The sequence below is a fragment of the Rana temporaria genome, chromosome 3 (assembly GCF_905171775.1).
Source record: "Rana temporaria chromosome 3, aRanTem1.1, whole genome shotgun sequence".
Lineage (NCBI taxonomy): Eukaryota > Metazoa > Chordata > Amphibia > Anura > Ranidae > Rana > Rana temporaria.
In genome coordinates this window covers 194,859,757-194,884,459 of record NC_053491.1, presented here as the reverse complement: position 1 = coordinate 194,884,459, position 24,703 = coordinate 194,859,757, and the positions used below count along the sequence as shown (strand labels likewise).

Sequence of the window (24,703 nt, the reverse complement as noted above, 5' to 3'; positions counted from 1 at the left end):
TCCCAGGAGGCAACGCAAGGAGGAGAAGAGAGAAGACCCCTGCTGAAGAGGAAGTGACAGATTAGGACAATCTGCCTAGCAACAGCCATTTCTGGTAAGTATAATTTTTTTCATAATTTTTTGTAGCCTTTTTGGCATTTTTTTTAGGGTGGTCCTCCGCTGTAAAGGGAGCTTCCAGATTTGGATAAGCCCCCTGCCTGCAGACCCCGACAACCAATGTCTAGTGTTGTCGGAAAGAGGATCTTGTCCACAAGGCGCTTTGGGGATGACTCCAAAGTACCCTCCCCATGTTAAGGGCAAGTGGCCTGGTATGGTTCAGGAGGGGGCGAGCATGCTCGCTCGCTCACTCGCTCATTCCCCCCCTTCCTGTCCTGCCAGGTTGCTCGCTCGGATTAGGTTTTGGTCCCCAAAGCACCCTGCCCATGTTGAGAGCATGTGGCCTGGTATGGCTCAGGAGGGGGGCGCTCGCTTGCCCCCCCCCCCATCCTGTCCTCCAGGCTACATGCTCGGATAAGGGTCTGGTATGGATTTTGGGGGGAACCCATGGCAATTTAAAAAAAAAGAATTGGTGTGGAGTTCCCCTTAAAATCTATACCAGACCCAAAGGGTCTGGTATGGACTGGTGGGAGGAACCCATGCCATTTTTTCCATGATGTTTCATCTATAATGCCAGGACCCGGCAATACATTACAGCTACGAGTAAGTTTAACATTTTTTCCTTTAGAAATTTTGTTTTGTTGGGGCACTGTTGTACACATTACACAAATGTACCACTTTGCAGGCAGACTAAAGGGACCCCCCAGGCGTGATATTTAAAGGAATATTTCATTTTTATTGTTTCACTGTAGGCATTATTAAAATCACTGCTCCTGAAAAAAACTGTCGTATTAAAAACTTTTTTTTTTTGCATTCATACATGTCCCCTAGGACAGTATCTGGGTCCCCATACACATTTTATGACAATACTGTATATTGCATAAATGAGCACTTTTGATTTTTCATGTTTGTGTCCCATAGACTTTAATAGGGTTTGCAAGTTCGCTCAAATGTTTTGTCTGTTCGCATGTTCTGGTGCGAACCGAACCGGGGGGTGTTCGGCCCATCCCTACTGTTGCACTCTAATACCAAAAGTGTTGGGACGCCTGCCTTTACACGCACATGAACTTTAATGATATCCCAGTCTTAGTCTGTAGGGTTCAATATTGAGTTGGCCCACCCTTTGCAGCTATAACAGCTTCAACTCTTCTGGGAAGGCTGTCCACAAGGTTTAGGAGTGTGTCTATGGGAATGTTTGACCATTCTTCTAGAAACGCATTTGTGTGGTCAGGCACTGATCTTGGAGAGAAGGCTTGGCAGTCTGCGCTCTAATTCATCTTAAAGGGGATGTGCCATGAAAAAAAATATTAAAAGCCAGCAGCTACAAATACTGCAGCTGCTGACTTTTAATATTAGGACACTTACCTGTCCTGGAGTCCAGTGCCGTCCGCAGCAGAGGACGAGCGATCGCTCGTCACTCTGCTGCTCCCCCCGCCATCCTCAGTGAGGAAACCAGGAAGTGAAGCGCTCCGGCTTCACTACCCAGTTTCCTACGGCGCATGTGCGAGTTGCGCTGCGCCGCCGATTGGCTCCCGCTGTGCTCTGGGAGCCGAGTGTTCCCAGAGCACAACGGGGGGAGGACAGCAGGTGACGTCATGCCCACAGTTTTCCCGAAACTGTGGCCGGAAGTGGGTGCAAATACCTGTCTTTAGACTGGTATCTGCACCCCCCTGAAAGGTGTCAAATGTGACACCGGAGGGGGGGAGGGTTCCGATCAGCGTGAGTTCCACTTTAGGGTGGAGCTCCGCTTTAAAGGTGGTCTACCAGGTTGAGGTGCAGGCCAGTAAACTTCCCCCACCCCAAACTTGCTCATTCATGTCTTGATGGACCTTGCTTTGTGAACTGGTCCAAATCATTTGGTGGAGAATGGATTATGGTATGGGATTGTTTTTCAGTTGTTGGGCATGGCTCCTAAGTTCCAGTGAAGGGACCCTTAAGGTGTCAGCATACCAAGACATTTTGGGCAATTCCATGCTCCCAACTGTGTTGGAATAGTTTGGGGTCGGCTCAACATGACTGTGCACCAGTGCACAAAGCAAGGTCCCTTTTTTTTGGGGGGGGGGGGGGGTTACTGGCACTATAAGTAGCAACTAGCAAGTATAATGTAAAAATCACATGCAAATTTACTTTCAAATGAATGTCATATTTTAATAATAACTAAAATGTGCACCTACAAAAATACACAATGTTTCTGTTTCTTTTTTTTTTTCTTTTGTTTATGTGTACTATTTGTATTTATTTTTTTTATCTGCAAATAGCTTGTTATTGTGATTGAATCAGAAGATGAGTATTTATTTTTATTTTTATATAAAACTTCAGTGCTGTAAAGGTTTAGTAAAGCGCATTGTTTTGTAAGAGGTGACCTAGGAGATCTCTGCTTCTCTTCCAAGCTGTGGGGGGTAGGAGATCTCTGCTTCTCTTCCAAGCTGTGGGGGGTAGTTAATGTTTCAATATTCCAGTGGGAATAGAAGGTGGGATGCATAGTAAACATACATTTTATGATGCACTTTGGAGGACTCCTGTGAAAGAGCTGTGTTTATTTTAACCACAGTATGATACGTGAACTGACTGTGTTTAAGGTACTGTATATTTATATCTGTTTTATTTGGAGGAAGAGATTTAAATGTAGGATGCATTATACAATGTTTTTTTTTTTTTAATCTAATCTTAACAATACATGCAGGTAAATAGTAGATATTAGTTATGTTAGATAGCTGTATTATGTGTTTATTGCCAGATAAATGTCAGGCGTGGTATCAACTTTGTAAGAATAAGGAAACCAGTCCTAAAACAAAAATATTTTTCGAGGACGGCTATCACTTGTCAACATCTCAATATGCTACTTGCCTGGCAACCACTGATCTTAGAACTTTGAGTCACTCGTCTGGAACAGGTCAATGATTCAAATGATCATGTTAGCATGATGACAGCCAGGCAAATAGCATTTGTAGAAAGAGAGGTCAGATGTATTTCTTCAGTACAAGCTTTTCTTTTTAATCTACTTTTCAACTGGCAATTTTTCGTACACATGGTACAATCGGATTTTTTTTTATAGAAATTACTTTAAACCCCCAAATAATTACACTTTTTTTCTGAAAGCATAGACCCCAGGCTTTTGGTAAAATGTAAAAGATTAGGCATGTGCAATTTTTTAAGTTACGAATACGTTTTCCGTAAATTTTTGTTATTTTAGTTGATTCGTTAACATACGAATGAACGAACAGTTTAGCGCAATTAATAACGAATAACGATATTTTCAAAATAACGAATATGAAAAACAACGAAGATACGAAAGAAGAAAGAAACAAAAACATAGAAACAACGAAAATACCGAACCCAAAAAAAATAATAATTACGAAAAACAAAATGAACGAAAATGCAAACTTACTAATATTCGAAGACCGAAAAGAAAACAACCAAAATGTCGAACAAAGAATAAAAAACGAAAATCAAAACTAACGAAAAATAAATTACGAATCTACGGAAAACAGAAATGAAAACAACGAAAATACGAAATAATGTAAATTAGCTTTCGTTAGTACTGAAATATTTCTGGACATTGACCAATAGCCACTGAGCGCTGTCCCTTTCCTCTGAAGAGGTTTGTTCCTTCCCCCAATGAGCTTCTTTCTCATTACCTCCTGGCTCCTTGTGTCTTTTTCTGTGTTAGACTGCAGTGCATCTAATTTCTAGATTTGTTTTTGTAATATCTGACATATTTTAGTTTTCTTCTACGTCAGACTTCATTCTAGACAGGGTGTGTGTACTTACTAAGACAGTCATGTCAATCACAGTAAAGTACGAATTACAAAATTACGACGAGTAGTGTGTCGAATAAACGTAAAATGTATTCTAACAGAATTACGAATGCAATAAAATCTACAAAAGTACGTTTTTACAATCAAAGGAAATTAGACACGAAAATACGAATGATCATAAAGCAACGAAAATATATTTCTTACGAAAATACGAACGCAGCATGATGGAAAATATAATGTAAATACAAATAGCAAAACAACGAAAATTAAACTAACGTAAAAACGAAGGAACGAATAAAATCATTTTTAAAATACGAACACGGCAGAATACAAAATATAACGAAAATACTAATCTCGATTCAACGAAAAATAAACTAACAGAAAAAAACGGAAACGGAAAAAAAGAGTGTTACGAAAATACTAAAGAGTACGAATCCGATAACTAACGTCTTACGAAATTACGACTCGTTATGAATCACGATAAACGATCAGAAACGAAACAGAAAAAAATAAATTTTTTTGCTGTGCACATGTCTATAAAAGATATAACTGCATTGCTAAGTAGATACCAAATATATCAAGCCTTGAAATTGCATGCGCCCATAAACTAGCAAAAAAAAAATCTCCTAAGAAGATGCTGTAAATGCTTTTACAGGTTATTAGTTTAGAGTTAACCACAAATTATGGCCCCAGAATTATCATGTTTATAGTTCACATGCGTGGTGTAATATATTTTTACATAAGTGTGCTTACCCTATGCTCTGTGTTGGCATTGGGGTATGTATGGGATTGATAGGGGTGCTTTTAATTATTTTTATTTATTTTATTATAATTTACACTCACCAGCCGCTTTATTAGGTACACTTTGCTAGTACCTGATTGGACCAACCTTTCCCTTCAGAACTGCCTTAATTATTCATGGCATAGATTCAACAAGATGTTGGAAACTTTCCTCAGAGATTTTAGTCCATAGTGACATGATAGCAATACGCACACATCCACACCACATCCCAAAGGTTCTCTATTGGATTGAGATCTGGTGACTGTGGAGACCATTGGAGTACAGGGAACTAATTTCCATTGCCAGTGGTGAGATGATTTGAGCTTTGTGACATGGTACAATATCCTCCTGGAAGTAGCCATCAGAAGATGGGTACCCTGTAGTCATAAAGGAATGTACATGGTTAGCAACAATACTTAGGTAGGCCGTGGCATTTAACCGATGCTCATTTGGTACTAGGGGGCCCAAAGTGTACCAAGAAAATATCCCCCACACCATTACACCAACACCAGCCTGAACCACTGATACAAGGCAGGATGGATCCATGCTCTGTTTGTTTTCCCCCAAATTTTAACCCTACCATCTGAATGTTGCAGCTGAAATGGAGACTCATCAGACCAGGCAACGTTTTTCTAATCTTCTATTTTCCACTTTTGAGCCTGTGTGAATTGTAGCCTCAGTTTCCTGTTCTTGGCTAGCAGGAGTGGCACCCGGTGTGGTCTTCTGCTGCTGTAGCCGATCTGCTTCAAGGTTTGATGTGTTGTGCGTTTAGAGATTGTATTCTGCATACCTTGGTTCCAATGAGTGATTATTTGAGTTACTTGCCTTTCTATTGTCTGGAACCATTCTCCTCTGACCTCTGACATTAACAAGGCATTTTTCGTCCACACAACAGCTGGTCACTGAATATTTTTTTCTCTTTTTCGGACCATTCCATTTAAATCCTAGAGATGACCATGCGTGACAATCCCAGTAGATCAGCAGTTTTTTTAAATACTCAGACCAGCCCACCTGGCACCAACAACTATGCCACGTTCAAAGTCACATAAATCCCCTTTCATCCCCATTCTGATGCTAGGTTTGAACTTTAGCAAGTCGTCTTCACCACATCTAGATACCTACGTGAGTTTAGTTTCTGCCATGCTCATTAGCAATTTGTGTTACCAAGCAATTGAACGGGTTTACATAATAAATTAGCCGGTGAATGTATTTTTAAAATACTTTTTATTTTTTATTTGTTGCTATCACCTGGGAACTAAAAGCCTCCTGTGTGAAAACATAAACAGGTAACATGTCCTCTTTATGGAGACACCAGGGTCTTTTAGATCGCCTATGTCTCCCCTGCCCTATTACTAATGAAGCACAGACGTGTGTGCACAGGGTGTGAGCTTGCTTTGACCCCTTGAATACCTGGACATTTATAAACTATTAACTATAAACTTTTTTAAATGAACCCTTGTCAGAAAACTCATATTGTACTGTGAATTCCATGTCACAGGCACACCAAATAGACACTCCCAGACCAGGCCTTGTCTGGCACTTTTTGTTTGCAAAAAAATTACTTAGAACCCCCCAAACATTATATATATTTTTAAAGCACAGACCCTACAAAATAAAATGACAGTTACAATTTTTTATGCCACACAGTATTTGCGCAATGGCGTCCCTGGCTGGGGCAAAGGGGGCCCTCACCCCCCCAACATTATGCTATGCCCTACCATGTGCCCCCCCCATAATTGTTTTTATTTTTTTGCATTTTTTTGTATTTTGCTTGGGCCGCCGCTGGAGTAACACAGTCTCTCCTGAGAGGGAGAGCATCCCCAGTCAGCTCCTGCGGGGGATTTCTTCCCCCTCCCTGACACTGCATAATGCGAGCGCTCACACAACCACAGCCGCCTGATCTGCTCCTTCCCCTGCATCCTCATTGGCACGAAGAAGAGCGAGTTGCAGGAAGGACTTCGCGATCACTGTGGGGGAGGGGGGCCCAAGCCTTCATCTCAGTTACTGAAAAAACAGACAGATTTCTCCCATCCTTAGGACAGGAGAACCAGCCTGTAAATTTCGAGAGTGTTGACTGCAAGCTGAGCCGAGTGTCAGTCTATGACACTCTTTCACAGCCCAGCGAGTCCAGTCCCCCCTCACTCTCCTCACATACAAGCAGGGAGGAATACAGCTCCTCCTCTTCCTTCCAGTCCCGCCCCCACACTATCCCGGCGTGCTGTATCTGAAGAAAGAGGATGTGTGGGCGGGAAATATGAAAATCAGCAGCATTTCTGGCTGTGTGTGAATGATGCCTGAGATTCTAGCCTGGACCGTGGGTAAGTGTGTGCACTGCAGACTGCAGTACACTGTAATCACTGAACTGCATTATCTCCATCCCTTCTCTCCCCCATCTGTCTCCCCCCCTCTCCTGTTCTTTCAAGACATTCACAATTTACTTTCACTTTCAGTTAGGCAGGTAATATACGGTGCAAATTTCTTCCCTGCATCCACAGCAGTGGAGCCTTCTCTGACATGCTAATCGTGATGCAATCCAGGTGATGCTCCTAGTCAAATCCTAGTGTTAAATATCAGTGATTTTATTGATTAAAGCCCACACTTTACAGGCATAGAGCCCACATGGCTGCTGAACATACGGTTGATTATATATATGTGGTTGTACTCTTTATGCTAATAAATACTGTGTTTATTAGATCTGACTGGGAGCATCACCTGGATCACATCTCGATCAGCATGTCAACAGAGAAGGTTATACAGCATTACTGCTGCTAGGTGACCAGCTGGGGGCTCGGTTCTCTATAACCAAGTGCCAGCCTTCCCCTGCATACACCCATAATGTCACCAGCACTAGGTCCCAATAGACTGCCGCCGCTGCCAAGGAGACAGATGCCAGACCAGCGATGTCAATAGCAGGGACAGGACAGCTGGGGAACCCCACAGTGGCAGAACACCAGGGCCCGGTGGCAAGACAACCTTTGGCAACCCTGATAGTTCTCCCACTGCTTTGGACCCTTATATTTTGTTGGTGTGCTGGTGACATATATCTCTTGTTTTCTGCCACCCTGGGGGGCCCCAGTATAGTAGGAAGGGAGCTCACTGCAGAACATGTGAAAGGGCCCATTGTGGGATCGCAGTAAAAAGCCCCAGGATATATATATATATATATATATATATATATATATATATATATATAAAATTGCATTTTATAGTTGGCCCCCCTACTTTTGTCCCTGTCCCCCTATGTGCCCCCCCTAAATATGAAAGCTGGAGACGCCACTGTTTGCGCACCAGTTTTTCAAACACAATTTTTGTTGGGGAAAAAAACCTTTTGAGGCAAAAGAAAACCCACAACGAGTAAATAGATACCAAACATGGATGTCTCTAAACAATCTTATTTACACAATACATAAGCCAGCTTGCATCTTTTGGAAGGAACAGATCTGCAGATGTTGTGTTTACATTTGTAGCACTGCAGATGAACCTGACTACAGAATTCCAGGATTATGTTCACTTTAAATTGTTAATTTGGAAGTTAACAAATTATTTCCATGCCAGAATGGTCTGGCTGCTGGAGCTTTTATCATTGAATAAGGATTCTTCTGATTGGCCGAGCTTGAGATTGCGATGTCATGCTTCTGCCTCTCCACCTTTTCACATTTTTGTGAAGAGAAAAAAGGCAGTTTAAAGTGTTACTAAACTCAGAACCTGCATTCACGATATTTGGTCTCCCACAGTACACAGAACATGGAAATGCAATTATTTTAATAAATATAAACGGCTAAATACTTTTTCTCATCAGCAGTTTGAGTAGTCTTGTGACTTCTAGCAGTGTCCAGCCAAGCACTCGTTAAAGCTTGTAGGAGTAGTATTCTGACTGACCTATGAGACTGCAAGACTCCTGACTCTTTGTCTGGACAGTGCTGATTGGCCCTGTGCTGATCACATGCACTCTCCCAATAAATAAAAACCCTTTAGCAATACACACCAAACTGAGCATGTGCAGCCTGACTCCAAAGACTCTGTGTTATCAGGAAATGATCAGGTCAGTGGAAGGAGAGGGGGATCTGTGCATACAGGATTAAACAGCCTTTTTACACAATGCTGAGGATTAACCCCTTAGGTTCCAAAGTGAGTATAACAAGCATGCTTTACTGCATATACCATGGGTGCTCAACCTGTGGCTCTCCAGCTGTTGCAAAACTACAATTCACATAATGCCTCAGCCTTTGGGAGACATGCTTGTACCTGTCAGCGGCTTGCAATGCCTCATGGGAATTGTAGTTCCGCAACAGCTGGAGAGCCACAGGTTGAGCACCCATGGCATATACAGACTGATTTTTACTGTTGTGGATTTAGTAACACTTAAACAATCATGTTTGAATGTTTCTCTTTTCTTTTTAATGTGTTCAATTTCATCACATATCGAAACTTTTATTTTAGAAACTGGCTGCCAGTAATACTGCATAATGGCACTATCGGATCTTCATCTACCTGCAATCAATAAGACTGGAAACAGCACAGACAAAACTATGACCCTCCCAGGTCTTGTTGATTTTTTCAACGTAAAGAATAGTAACATTCACAAGAACAAAATGCAAGGCCACAATATACAAAACAGCCAATTTAGAAATCTGCCAACAACATCAAGGTACTGTACAACCTCATAGCATGTGATTAAGAAATAACAATCCTAGGTCATCTTTCACTTAAATGTATGTTTTATGCTGTTGGGAATTTAGCAGGGTGAGAAATATTTCCGAATACTGTAAGTGACTTGGATGAGCCATCTACAGCATTACAGAACATGTCCAGTTAACTGTGATTAACTACTACTAGTATTTCTAAAGACATATAAAAAAAATGGGTATCCCAAATCAGTATACACTAAGGAATGGCTTCTCTATAATACTGGACATAGAGTAATAACTATGTTGCAGTATTCTTTTATAGAAAAAAAAAATCATGTTATGCTGCTTCTTACCTGAGTTATATAGTATAGCAGGACACTAATAACATACAATACCGATTGCTTAGTTAATCATTTTGCCAGAATATTGGGTACTGGGGCTCTCAGGTGCCAATAGGGATTTTCATTTTATTTCAGATTGAAAAAAATAAGCAAAAAATCTAAACGAATCTACCACATCCAAAGCTAATATTTTGGAACAAATACCTGTTAAGGTGTGTATATGAAAAAAAAATTCTCACTTAAATATTCCCACTGTGAAATTGTGCGAATGGGGCGAATATCAAATATTATTAGTAGACTTGTGCATAGCGGTAAATTTCGTACTGTTTTGTTTTCATTTGTAAAATACATAATTTAGTTCTGTTTCGTTACTTTTTTTTTTTTTTGTAAAAGTTTTTATTAAAGGAAAACAGTTACAGAAATAAGAACATGCACACATGGAATAGTGCAGACGCAGCCGCCAACAAGATAGTAACAATATGCCAATCGTATTATACTGAAAAGTTGGAAAGAGGACAAAAAAATATTAGGCGGGATGAAGGAGGAGGAAGAGAAGGAGGAGGAGGAGGATAAAAAGTGTTCCTTTCATTTTTTTTTTCTTTTGAGCAGTGTATATGAAATTGAAATGTGTGTAATAACTAGTCATTAAGTGGCATATTCCCTGATAGGAGTAATTTATTTTGGACTCCTAAATTGCATATGTAACGGAACGTCCCACACTCCGCTTGAGTGCTTCCGTCATATACTGCTTCCTATCAGTCTGGATATAGATATCAGATATTCCTGCTGCTCTCAACACACAACGAGACAAGACTTGTTTGTGTGCTAAACATGGAGGGCCAGATTCATAAAGACTTACGACGGGCGTGTCAGTAGATATGCCGTCGTAAGTCCGAATCCGCGCCGTCGCAACTTTAAGCGTATGCTCAAACTGAGATATGCTTAAATGTGGCTAAGAACGGCCGGCGTAAGTCTCCTACGCTGTCTTATCTTAACTGCATATTTATGCTGGCCGCTAGGGGCGTGTACGCTGATTTACGCCTAGAATATGTAAATCAGCTAGATACGCCTATTCACGAACCTACGCCCGGCTGTCGCAGTAAAGATACGCCGTTTACTTAAGGCGTTTTCAGGCGTAAAGATAAACCACCAAAAACATGGCGCAGCCAATGTTAAGTATGGACGTCGGAACCGCGTCAAATTTTTCACGTTTTACGTCGTTTGCGTAAGTCGTCCGTGAATGGGGCTGGTCGTAAGTTACGTTCACGTCGAAACCAATGAGTCTTTGCGGCGTAATTTGGAGCATGCGCACTGATATACGTCCACGGATGGCGCATGCGCCGTTCGTTAGAAACGTCAAATACGTGGGGTCAATAGTATTTTGCATAGAACACGCCCCCAACCAGCCTTTTTTGAATTAGGCAGGCTTACGCCGGCCCAGTTACACTACGCCGTAAGTTAGAGCGCAACTTCTTTGTGAATACAGGACCTGCTGCTCTAACTTACGGCGGCGTAGTGTATCTGAGATACGCTACGCCCGCCGAAATCTATGTGAATCTAGCCCGGAGTGTTTAATAGAACCAAGAATGCAACCTTCTATACAGTTTAAAGAGGAGGTAACCAGAACATAAATTAACATGAGCCAATTAACTAATCATTTATCCAGACTAGGCGACTCCGAGATATGACCTCTCAAGGTAGACGTCCCGTCTCTTCGCTCACCTGCTATACAATACACATTATCATAAGTGTAAACACAGGACATCTTCACACAATAGCATGGTCAATTAGCACAGAGAACAGACAGATGGCTAGAGTATATTTATATACAGTATCTCACGAAAGTGAGTTCACCCCTCACATTTTTGTAAATATTTTATTTTATCTTTTCATGTGACAACACTAAAGAAATTACATTTTGCTACAATGTAAAGTAGTGAGTGTACAGGTTGTATAACAGTGTACATTTTCTGTTCCCTCAAAATAACTCAACACACAGCCATTAATGTCTAAACCGTTGGCAACAAAAGTGAGTACACCCCTAAGTGAAATTGGGTAAAAAGTGTCAATATTTTGTGTGGCCATCATTATTTTCCAGCACTGCCTTAACCCTCTTGGGCATAGAGTTCACCAGAGCATCACAGGTTGCCACTGGAGTCCTCTTCCACTCCTCCATGACGACATCACAAAGCTGTCGAGGATGCCCCACAGATGCTCAATAGGGTTTAGGTCTGGAGACATGCTTGGTCAGTTCATCACCTTTAGCCCAGGTTCACACTGGGCTGTGGGAATGAAGCCATGCGAGTTCAGCTGAACTTGCACAATTTCACTCCTGCTTGCCAGTCCCGATTTCACCCGTGATTACAGAGACATCTGCACAGATGTCAATGTAAATCGCAGGTCGAAATCACAAAAAAGTAGTACAGAAACTACTTTTTGAAATCGATGCAGCGCCGCAGATGCAGCGTCACATCAGTGCGGTGTCAAAATGCACTTGTGTGAACCAGGGCTCACATATTGGCATTCATGGTTCCCTCAATGAACTGTAGCTCCCCAGTGTCGGCAGCACTCATGCAGCCCCAGACCATGACACTCCCAGACTATATATATATTTTTTTGCCTTCCTCTGGTCAACTGTTGGTAGAGGATTGTGTATATGAAGGTCTCTCTCTCATAAAGTGTTGGGTTAAAGAAGCCCATTATTTTTTCCAGTGCAGCACACCAAAACATACAGTAGTGCATTTACCTGTGTTGTGTACTGTGATTCATGTGTGTCACAGGTAGGTTTCCGCAGTGCATTAGGGTGCCGTTGAAAATAATGGCACTGCAATGCGCTATTGAATGCATGATGTTTTGCGGTACTGCACATTTCTACAACACTTATGTGTAAATGGGTTCTAAAAAAAATAATCTGAAAATAAACCCTAGACACAAGTCCTTTTGCTACAAAATGTTAATGAAATCCAACAAGAGGTGAGCATCATCTCAGGTTCAGGCAGCACCAGGGGCGGACTGACAACTCATGGGGCCCCCGGGCAATAGAAGATAATGGGGCCCCTGGGCTTACAGATGGCCACCATGCCAGGAGGCAGTGCAGAGGCGGGGCAGCTAAAATCTCGGGATTTTCATATCAAAAGCATGTCGGTTTCGGACATATCAGGGACAGATGTAAAAAAAACACATATTTTTACATACTGTCCCTGGTTTTACTGAGCCTGGCAACCCTGATGGGGCCCCCTAGTGGCATGGGGCCCTTGGGCAGTGCACGAGTGACTCATTGGTCAGTCCGCCCCTGGGCAGCACATACAGTGATGGTCACAAGTAAAAACAAAGCAAAACGTGTATGTGTGAAATCGAGCTATGGCTAATATAATAAAGACAAATATGGAAATAATATAAAATGCCCAAGGAGCAAACATTGAAAAGGCTCTTGCATACAGATTCTATTATGCAACTATGTCAGTTCCATATGTAAAATACTTTACAGTAGCTAAAAAAAAACCTTTTGTTTTCCCTTTAGGAGAACAAATGTAAGTTATGGTGCAACAGAAGACAAGTGTCCCAAATATACAGAAGTTTCACAGTGCTGCCCAAGAACATGGAGAGAGCAACAAACTGTTTTCCTGCCTCCAACAACAGCGAGAGCATTGGTAAATAAAGTTCAAACTGTGATTTTGTCTTCCATGTATTATGTTAGTATTAACAGTACATCAAAATCGACCTGTATAATTGTCAAATACAAAGGCAACTTCTATCAGAGAAAATATTTCTCTTTAAAATCAGATTTAGGACAGAATTAGCATTTTCTTCTATGATATCTTTAGCAGCAGCGACACCTTTTTCTGTGTTTATTGTATTGGGAAAAGCTCTGTTTAATGGACCAATACAAATATTTTATGAAAGACCCCAATGAACCTTATTTAATGCATGTCTGAAAGAGGAAATATTTGTGTAGCCAACTGCACCCAAAAAGAGTATGCCTTTGATATTCCTGCCGAAGGCTATACAGTGAAAACAAGAAGTCTACATACTGTAGTTGCTAAGTGCAACACAGACAATCCTTCATTCTGCCGCATTCTTACGTGGGTCTAATAACTTTTGTGTTTCAGTTTCCAACTACCCATGTTAAGGAAAAGAGATTTGATGAACAAAGTTATAAAAGCTTACATAGTGCTCGTAGCTCAAGAAGTGTCCTGGAATCTGAATTCCACAAGAAATGGGTCAAAGGATTCAAAGAACAATGTAATAAACGGTCACTTTATTATTCTTCTGAGAAGAACAGGTAATTGTTTTCAATAACAAAAAGGAATATATAAACAAATATTTCTCCCTATTGCTACAGTAATCAGTATAGTAGTACTTATAAAATATATATTTTTTAGAAAGAATCAACATTGATTGATTTAATATTAAAGGTGTTCTATGGTAACACGTTCCTTGTATAACATCAGACTTGTAATAACAATACAACTAATCACTATTTTTGGCAATCCAGTATAAGCTTACTTGAAAAAATCTCTTTTCATGTTGCAAGTTTTGACTGCCTGCTGGCCATTTCTTCAACTTCCTGGACTCCCTGCAAGCTTTGCAACATTATCTATGCTGTTTACTTTCCATTTCTAAGGACTACATATCCCATGGTACCTTGCTGCCTGCAAGAAGTTATTCATGTACTGACTCCACCTCCTGAAACTCCTACTCTTAGCACCTCTGTACTTTAGAAGGCAGGTGATGTGAAATGTGTGCCACAGCAGTGCTTGTTCACAAGGCATAGTGACACAGCACTTCACCGATCGTGGTAAAGAGCTGATGATGTAGGCTTTTTACCATGTGATCAGTTGTGCCCATTAGTGCTGCATATCAGTGCCCATTAGTGCTGCATATCAGTGCCCATTAGTGCTGCCTTGTCAGTGCAGCCTCATTAGTGCAGCCATATCAGTGCCCATCATAACAGCCTATCAGTGCCCAGCAGTGCAGCCTATCAGTGTTCATCAGTGCAGTCTATCAGTGGCAGTGCCCATCAGTACAGCCTCATTAGCGCACATTAGTGGAGAAGAAAAAATAATTATTTGCATAATTTTACAACAGAAACAAAGAAAACATTTAACAAAAAAAAATCAGTCTTTTATAGTTTGTTTGGAAAAAAAAAACATTAGTGATTACCTGCTGACCTGCACCTGCTGCTCTGCATCTGCTGACCTGCATCCACTGCCTTGCATCTGCAGCATACCTGCATCTGCTGACCTGCAGAATATGCTCCAGCTGTCTTATATTCATAATATTTCCATTGGCTTTCATAGCCCAGCTGGGAAAACTCATCGAATTCTTAACCACTTAAGGACCGCTGCACGACTATTTACGTTGGCAGAATGGCACGGCTGGGCACATAGACGTACAGGTACATCCCCTTTAAGATGCCCATGCCTTGTCCTCTGTGACCGCGCCCGCGGGAACCACAGACCTGATCGCCACCGGTCGGGTCACAGAGAGGAAGAACGGGGAGAGGTGAGTGTAAACGAACCTTCCCCGTTCTTCCTAGTGTGGCTGTCAGTGATCGCCTGTTCCCTGTGTTAGGGAACGATGATCAGTGACGTCACACGCACAGCCACGCCCCCCCCACAGTAAGAACACTCCCTTAGAACACACTTAACCCCTACAGCTCCCCCTCCTGGTTAACCCCTTCACTGCCAGTGTCATTTTCACAGTAATCAGTGCATTTTTCCAGCACTTTTCGCTGTGAAAAAGACAATGGTCCCAAAAATGTGTCAAAAGTGTCCGATGTGTCCACCATAATGTCGCAGTCACTAAAAAAATCGCTGATCGCCGCCATTAGTAGTAAAAATGTTTTTAATAAAAATGCCATAAAACTATCCCCTATTTTGTAAACGCTATACATTTTTCACAAACCAATCAATAAACGCTTATTGCGATTTCTTTTACCAAAAATATGTAGAAGAATACGTATCGGCCTAAACTGAGGGAAAAAAATTATATATTTTTTGGGGATATTTATTATAGCAAAAAGTAAAAAAAAAAATATATATATTTTTTTAAATTGATGCTCTATTTTTATTTATAGCGCAAAAAATAAAAACCGCAGAGGTAATCAAGTACCACCAAAAGAAAGCACTATTTGTGGGAAAAAAGGACGCCAATTTTGTTTGGGAGCCACGTCGCGTGACTGCGTAATTGTCAGTTGAAGCGACGCAGTGCTGAATCGCAAAAAGGGGCCAGGTCCTTTACCTGCATATTGCTCCGGGTCTTAAGTGGTTAAAGGAGCCATGTACCCAATATAACAAACATTATACCTGCAACATACACTACAGCAGCTTTAGAGATGGCCGAAGTCCCATGAAGTGTTGTGTGCCCCCCTTTAAAATTAAGTTTAAAAAAATGGGGGATGATTCAAGGATTCAGTGTGTCGAAGATTGAAATGGTATAAAATTATACCATGGATGTACCTACATACAATGCAGATGAGTCGCAATGTTAATACTTGGTAAAACTACCTATAGACAAAAAAAATGAAAAATACAAATTAATTTTATGGAAACGACCTTCTGTATATGTACAGTATATTGTCATAATAACCAATCTGCACAATGGCAATTTTCTGGCTATTTCTTTCTTAGAGAATCTATTTTGCTGCATTTCTGTTTAATGTTTATGTTAATGTTAACGAGGAAACATATAAGGTTTTTCTTTCTTTCTTTCTTTTTTTTTTAAACACGCTGGTGTGTTACCAGTGATACTTATTCTACAATCGAACTTGAAAGTTACAGCTGCATTACTGTAGATATCTTTCATGTGTGGAAGCTTCATTCGTGCCATGGCAACCTTATATTTTATCCTTTACAGGAACACCACAATTGATTTGAGAATAACTGGCATTTGCTGCCCCACATCATGGACAGTTCCACAGCAGATACATGGAAAAAAAAGAAACAGAGAGAGGCTGAATTTTCAACTTCATACAGGTATTAAAACAGGGTTTCTAGAAAAAATAAGAAATATTTTTAAAATAAATTTAAACCCCTTGAAGCTTTTTCTGCTATGAAGCCAGTGAAGCTGTCATCGGCTTTTAGTGGGCTGTACAAAGAATTGTATAGAACATGCACTTTATATAGAGGATGTAAGAAGTTTATTTCTTAGCAATGTCCTGGGTTTGCCACATTTTATTCAAAAATGAAAAAATAAATAAAGCTTCAGCTGAAGTTGGGCTTAAAGCAGAACTTTATTCAAAACAGCATCATAACAAAAGGTGGGTGAAGGGACAGTGCTTTCCAGTGCTACAGCCTTCAGCAAAGTCCTTTAATGCTTCGTACACATTAATGTTTCGTTTGGGAAAACTGCCACGACAGCTTTTGACCGGGAAAACTGGCCGTGTGTATGCTCCATGACAGTTTTCCCGACAGGAAAATCGCTGGGAATCCCCGCGGGAAAAATTAGAACATGTTTTCTTTTTTCCTGCCGGGATTCCTGGCGTTCTTTTTCCCGGCAGTTTTCTTATAGGAAACACTGTGGCGGAGCATACTCATGGCCGGGATTCCTGGCCAAAGCTCTCATGGCAGTTTTCCTGCCAGGAAAACCGGCCGTGTGTAGGGGGAAAAAGCTGCCGAGCAGGTTCTCGGCTTTCCCCTCGATTTTCCCGACGGACTTTTTACCGGTGGGAAAACCGAACGTGTGTACAGGGCATCACACTTTCCAGAGAGTGGAAAGCCTGCAGCCTCTGAGGTGTGGTTCCTTCTCTGATCATTAACAGGACACAGCAATGATATAGGGACTAGTGGGAGAGACCACAGCAGCAGGGGTGATAGAATTTGACACTTCCAAAAGTGTCAAATGTTGAAGACATGCATGTTGTTTATATTACTTTTAACATGGTTTCTGAAAGATCAATGTATGTTTTTTGTAAACAATTGAGAAAAGCGATTTTTTTCAAGACACAAACTCCCGTAATGTTATAGTTATTGTCTTATTTCACTGGCTGCCATGGTGTGGTGGAAGTAACCTTGTGTTAAGAGGGTTTTTTAATGTCAATAAGGTTAACACATATTTTTTTCCGGGTAGGAAGGGAAGAAGAAGAAGCAGCATTAAGGTAAAAAGGCTGCTGAATGTAGGGTTATACTGCTTGAAGTTGCAAGTTACCTTGAGACGTTCTGGTTTAGAGCAGACATGAGAACATATCCCAATGTTCATATCACTTCAATTGATACTTTAAGAGAATCCGATTTATTTGGAGACTTTTATATACAATAGGTGGACAAAATAATGAAAACATAAAAAGGAGTTTAACTTTGAAGTAACTAAATTACAATTACAAGCAGGGACGCTTCAGCTACAGATGATATGTGTCAATTAGAACTCTTATATTTGATCCTTCAAAGCAGCATGAGGCACATAATAGAACATTAAAGAGGCAAAATAGTCCAAATTGCAGGTACATCATTAAAAATAATAATTTATATAATGTACAATATTAAGTGAAACAGTCAATAATAATGCCATGGCAGACATAGAGAATTTGTTTCAGCAAAAAGAAACAATAGTTGCAAGTCAAAGCTTACTGATATGAACAGACTGATTTTTACCTGATTAGTTGTTAAATGAAGAAAAAAATCCAACATCCAAGGTTACTGCGGTACTAAATCAAAACGTGTGACTTTGATTTTATGGTGGAGCTTCCATTTGGAAAGTGCTTTTATGCAAGACCAAAGGCACAAAATCTGGTGTAAGTGACACAAAACGTGCTTCTGAGCAATGTAATTAAGTAGTATGATCTGATACATTATCTTTTACCCTATTTAATACATCTGAATGAATTTTAATATGGAGAAAAGGATGCCTTCAAGCTCCAACTTTGTTCCCAGCTAACAGACAGTCAACTCATATAAGCCAAGAAATATGTTTTTTTTTCTGAACAACATAACTCAAATTGTTTAAACACTGTGATGTTAACTCATGATTTATGATGAATCCATATTTAAGGAGGAAAATGGCCTCATCTAAATTGTTAAAAACAATTTAGAATGGTCTCATGAACCCCAGGATGAAGTAAAACTTTCAAAAAATTTTTCTTTTTAATTCTCTTTATTGATTTTGAATACATTTACAAAAACATCATGAACCATCATGAACCGCAATGATTTCAACCTCAAATTCACAATGAATTATAGTAGCTCTAGAATTGCCTTTCTTGATGTTACCTTGATGAAAGGTCCTGATGGGACCATGTCAACGGGGCTTCACAGAAAACCCACAGCGGGTAACACCATTTTACACGCCACCAGTGCCCACCCTTCTCCATTAATAAAATCAATACCTTATAGCCAATACCTGCGCCTTAAGCGAAATTGTTCGACGCAAGAAGATTTCCTTCTAGAGGCGGCAGGATTAAGAGATAGGCTATTACTCAGAGGTTATTCTAAGAAAAACTTAAAAAGATCTTTTCAACGTGCCAATGGGCATCTACGGCCACTCCTTTTGACTAACAAAGAAAAGAAGTCCTCTGATAACAACGAGGGTGTTAGGATAATTACCAAATACCACACCCAACATGAAGTAACTAGAAATATTTTGAAACGGTTTTGGCATTTGCTTTTGATCGATCCCCAATTGGGACCGTTCGTATCAAAGGAACCGTCGATTACGTATCGCCGAGCCCAATCACTTAGGGACCATCTCGTAACAAGCGAGTATAAAGGTACCTTTAGATGTGATCCATGTAAGAGGAAAGGCACCTTCACTTGTGGAGGGTGCTCTATTTGCCGTTATATCAATTCCGATCGGCAAATTGTTTTACCTAATGGTCAGCACCATAAACCCAGACACTATGCCAATTGTAAAACCCTTGGTGTAGTGTATTTGCTAACTTGCCATTGCAAGAGGTTTTATGTGGGCAAGACCAAACTACCCTTCCACAAACGGGCATCCCGTCATCTGCATGCCATGCGTACGGCCAATCCTGATCTACCCCTCGGGCGTCATATTTTGACTGAACACGATGGACACTTTCTTGGGGTCAAATTTTTGATCCTTGACAGAGTCCATCCTAACCCCAGAGGGGGTGATTGGAACAAAATTCTGTTACAACTCGAAACCCGTTGGATTGCGGAGCTAGAGGCCAACCACCCTCCGGGTCTAAATGAACAGATTAGCTTTAGACCCTTCTTGGAGGGCTTTTCATCTGGGGGGTGTGAGAAAGATTGATATGAGATTAAATTGTTTGGTGTTTTTGCTTCTTTGTATTTTGTATTTTGCATTCCATGTTTCTCGTTTTTTTTGCTTTCATCTTTGTGCTCATATTGATGATTTATATAATTACTATCATGTCCTTGTATCCCCTGCGCATTCCCATTTTTGGGGATTTCACTCAGGCCCAGAATTGATGTCCGAGCGGTGTTTGTCTCGCTATATATAGCTGGGCGCACGTAAGCCGTCCCCCTTTTATGGGACGGCTTTCTCAGACCTGGTCCCCCCGCACCTTTCAGGTGTCGTTTGACCAAGGGTCTATACCTGCGCCCATAACAGGGACTTGGAAATTACAGGGGTTATTATCTATTCCCCCTTGAGTTTCCTATATGTCCCTGGATCTCTCTCCCCTTTGTCCTTGTCCACATACTTACTAACTAAATATATTTAATTATTTGCTGTGTGTCTTTGGCCTATTGCATTTAGAACTATGCCGTTTGTACATTCAAATGGTTTTTTTCTAAAGTTTCATTTTCTATCATATACTCTGTGCTTGGTATAATTTCTTTCCCCAGCAGTTTTTGTAACCCACAATTACTTTCTAGTAAAACGTTTTCTGCAGACATTTTTTTGTAATCTTCATTTTTGTACTGCCCTCTTTCTTTTTTTGCAATAGCTTATTCCCATCCAGCAATTGTTCTGTTTTTATTTTTGTGTCGGGTTGTCACTTGGCAGTTTTCTCCTGCCTTCCCTCGATACTGCGACGTATCACACGCCGTGACTCCGCCCCTCTGGGCGGCGCTGTTATGGTTTTGTTCCTATGATCGGCGTCTCCTTGCCCCGCTCAGCCACGCCCCCTTCTTTTCCTCGATGCTGCGACGTATTATGTGTCGTGACTCCGCCCTTTTGGGCGGCGCTGTGTTGCCAGTGTCTCTTCGTCCCGCCTGGCCACGCCCCTTTGTCATGACGCAATTGCGTCTGTCTATCACCATCCCCTCATTATAGCTGGCCTATCATGTCCCGCCTGATCCCTCGGACCACGCCCACTATACTAACGTCCGCCTTGCTGCTTCCCTATAAAAACGTTCAGCCGCCCAGTAATGTCAGACACTGCTGGACGGCAGTGGTACGAGCGGCACGTCCTTGGGCTATATTGAGTGTCCATCTCATGTAAGCAATCCTTTACTCTAGACCTCTCCATTCATTTTTGCCTTTAATCCTCACTTGTGTTTTGGTTTCCTATTTTAATGCCTGTTCCTATCTGCCATCCATTGTATTTACAGGCTGGAGCTTTGCTTAGCTCTCTACTGACACCTTTGGCCAAATATAATATTGACACACTTCTGCAAACCTCAGGTATGCAGTTATTTATATATATTTTAGATATTTCTTTTTGTAAATGGTTTAGTATTTAACTATATTCATACTCATCCTGTCCCTTATTTATAGACAGGTTTTGTATATTATTACATGTCACTTTGAGACTATAAGGGCTTGAGATCTTGCTATATGCGATTCTGCACCGCCGGCTTCCTTCCTCCTATTTTCCATCCAGAGGAATCTTCTGCGTCCTAACAGTGGTGTCCTTTTCTGGGATGCGCAGGGTTGATTAAACGCTGTGAGTGGTATGTGTTTTTATCTGCACCTTTTGATGTATTTATTGCCATTTTTCATTTTTGTAATATTTGTAACATATGTATTTTTTCTGTTTTTTAGAAAAGTGGTTCCTATATATGTTGACTACACACATTTCGGCCCCTGATGAAGGGTAATCCGAAACGCGTAGGGCCGTGTACGTCTTCATGGATGTTACTTTTCAATGACACCCATCCATGTACTGTTTTTAAACAATTTATATGTATAATTTTCATTTTGTATAATTTCTATTTTGTATATTAAAATACTTCATTTTTTGACTACTATGACTACTACATATTTTTGTTGCCTTTAAAGCCCCATTTAGGGGGTCTCTCCACATTTTCCTGTTTACCAGGGGTGTTGGCAACTTCTGGAAATCACACTGAGATGTTCCATTTATGCTTTTGTATATAGGGTAGCAAATACCCATGAAGGTGGCTTACTCCCATCTTCTATCCCCCGTCTCTTACATCTCTGCTTGATTTCCATCTATTTTGTTTTTTACTCCTTTGGAATAATATTGTAATTTCTTTGTTTTTTGGAATACAATAACTTTGTTGTCATTTTCGTTATATAATTTATTACTAATTTTTGCTTTTGGTATCTGGCGATTTTGATACTAGGTGCAGCTTTTGACCCATAGTACTCATCATGTTTCAGGGCAGTGAGTGGGAAGAACTTATGAAAGGTTACTCCACTAACCATCACAAGGGAGAAGCCATACAGTCTGAGCTCTCCTCTTTGTGTAACCAACTTGGTAGATTAGTGGAGAAAAAGGCGGCTCTTTTTTGGCACGTTGATAGCTTTGAGAAGTATCTGCGAGAGGACATTAACCCTTACGGGCTCCGTATCCAGATCTTCCCACTGTTAGACAACGTGGACTCTGACTTTCGCAAAAAATGGGAACATAACCTTCAGACATGTTCTGCAAATATGATGAAATTACTTATAGATGAATATAAGATTAGACTTGGGAAGGTTGAAAGAGACATTGATGATATTTATACCAAGCTCCAACCATTTTTGGCTCTCCCCGCTTTTAAAGATCATGAAACCAAAATTAAGGGACGTCTAGATGTAATTACTGCCGAAACCCTATATAAGAAAGATAACAAATTTTGGAGGGACAAACGATCCTTCCAAGAGGGTAAAGCCTATAAATGGCAAACAGGCTATTCTATTCAGCAAAACTCCTCTAGGGGAAGTTCTACTTTCATCCCCAAAAAGGGTCAAAAAACTTCATCCAATGCCTCCAACAATGTCCCTCCAGCAAATTCTTCAAGAAACAGGAGCACGAAACCCAAACGAGCTCTATCTGACAAGGATGATAATACCACTAAAAAACGGCTAGTCCAAGAGTCAGGACCCACAAAAGCTCCTATTATTAGTGAGAAATCCAACAAACAAAGTAATTGTCAAGCCCAGACCACCGGCTTGTTTCCGGTGTTCTCGGCTTCACAACAATTGAATACACAATTAACTCTTGAAGGACTAAGACCAACAATTACTGAAACCACTGATATGGGTTTTTTTTCCCCAAGTCCTTCCAACATCACAAGGCACGTAGAATCACCATGCGATCCTTCCGATCACCCTGTGTCTAACACAGGCATGGATATTATCAATCTTTCAAACTACCACCTTTCCAATGATGAGAGGACCTTATTGATGAGAGGTCTAACTTTTTGCCCTCAGGCACCCTTAGATACCTTTGAGCTTACAAAGGATATTCATCTGTTTGCTAGAAAATTGCTTCTAAAGAGCCTATACTCCAAACCAAAAAAAGAAATCTCCTATGCTAGCATTCAACAACATAAAGATGATCTTGATCTACTCTTATCGCTATGTGATGAGGTGGACCTGGTAGATTCAAGTGGCCTATCGGACCTCGAAGATCTGATGTCCGAATTTACTTCAACTATATCCTCTGAACCACCACGTAACATATTAAAAAACAAATCTGATAAGTTCCCCCCCCTACAAATGAATTCCAATCTAGCTGCCTTTGTGACCCTTACTACGGCTGAGATTAAGAAACTACATAAGTTTCGGAATGCTGGACTTATGACTTACCAACCTAATGAGGCACTTGAGAAACTAAAAGAATGTCACCAGCTTACTATTAAGCCTGCTGACAAAGGAGGGAACATTGTGATTCAAACCAATGATCAGTACAAGAGTATGTGTCTAAAGATCCTTTCCAACAAGGACTGGTACACTCCCATCCCAAAATCTACTATCATCAAATACGAAACCGAGTTTTATGCTCTGGTGGATGGGGCGTTCTCCCAAGGCGCAATTAACCAAGACACGTGGGAATTTATACGCATTAAATACCCTAAAATACCTACTTTTTACTGTCTACCTAAGGTCCATAAGGACATTGTCAACCCACCAGGGCGACCCATTGTATCTGGCAATGGTGCGCTAACTGAGAATCTCAGTATGTGGGTTGACTCCCACCTCAAACCTTTTGTACTGCACCTCCCATCTTATATAAAGGATACCATCCACCTCTTACAAAAAATCCAGCATTTCAAAGTATCTCCAGGAGCACTACTGGTAGCGATCGATGTGGAGGCTCTTTATAGCTCAATCCCACATTCTTTGGGATTATCTGCTATGAAGAACATTCTCCTCCCCATTTTTCGGGGAGATCGTAGGCTTGGGGAATTTCTCATTATGTCACTTGAATTTATACTTTATCACGGCGTTTTTTCTTTTGATGGCTCCCACTTCCTCCAGGTGCAGGGGGTTGCGATGGGGACTTCTTGTGCCCCATCGTATGCCAACCTGTACCTGGGGGAGTGGGAGAAGCTATTTTTGACCAGCACCCCTGTACAACCCTTCATTCATCTTGTATCGGGATGGTACCGATACATAGATGATGTTCTTATGATCTGGGAGGGTTCCATTCCAGAGCTTGAGCTGTTCATGACCATCATGAACCGCAATGATTTCAACCTCAAATTCACAATGAATTATAGTAGCTCTAGAATTGCCTTTCTTGATGTTACCTTGATGAAAGGTCCTGATGGGACCATGTCAACGGGGCTTCACAGAAAACCCACAGCGGGTAACACCATTTTACACGCCACCAGTGCCCACCCTTCTCCATTAATAAAATCAATACCTTATAGCCAATACCTGCGCCTTAAGCGAAATTGTTCGACGCAAGAAGATTTCCTTCTAGAGGCGGCAGGATTAAGAGATAGGCTATTACTCAGAGGTTATTCTAAGACAAACTTAAAAAGATCTTTTCAACGTGCC

At 40.9% G+C, this 24,703-nt stretch overlaps 1 protein-coding gene across 1 annotated transcript in view; it reads left to right on the top strand.

Moving 5' to 3' along the window:
- The first annotated feature begins 2,529 nt into the window (after window positions 1-2,529).
- Window positions 2,530-24,703, top strand: part of LOC120931999 — a 39,999-nt gene continuing 17,825 nt past the window's right edge. Inside the window, exons 1-5 of the mRNA XM_040344046.1 lie at window positions 2,530-2,675; window positions 9,076-9,283; window positions 13,125-13,254; window positions 13,714-13,886; window positions 16,463-16,581. Coding sequence (XP_040199980.1) covers window positions 9,102-9,283; window positions 13,125-13,254; window positions 13,714-13,886; window positions 16,463-16,581 — 604 coding nt within the window. The 5' untranslated portion in view covers window positions 2,530-2,675; window positions 9,076-9,101. The remainder of the gene's footprint in view (window positions 2,676-9,075; window positions 9,284-13,124; window positions 13,255-13,713; window positions 13,887-16,462; window positions 16,582-24,703) is intronic.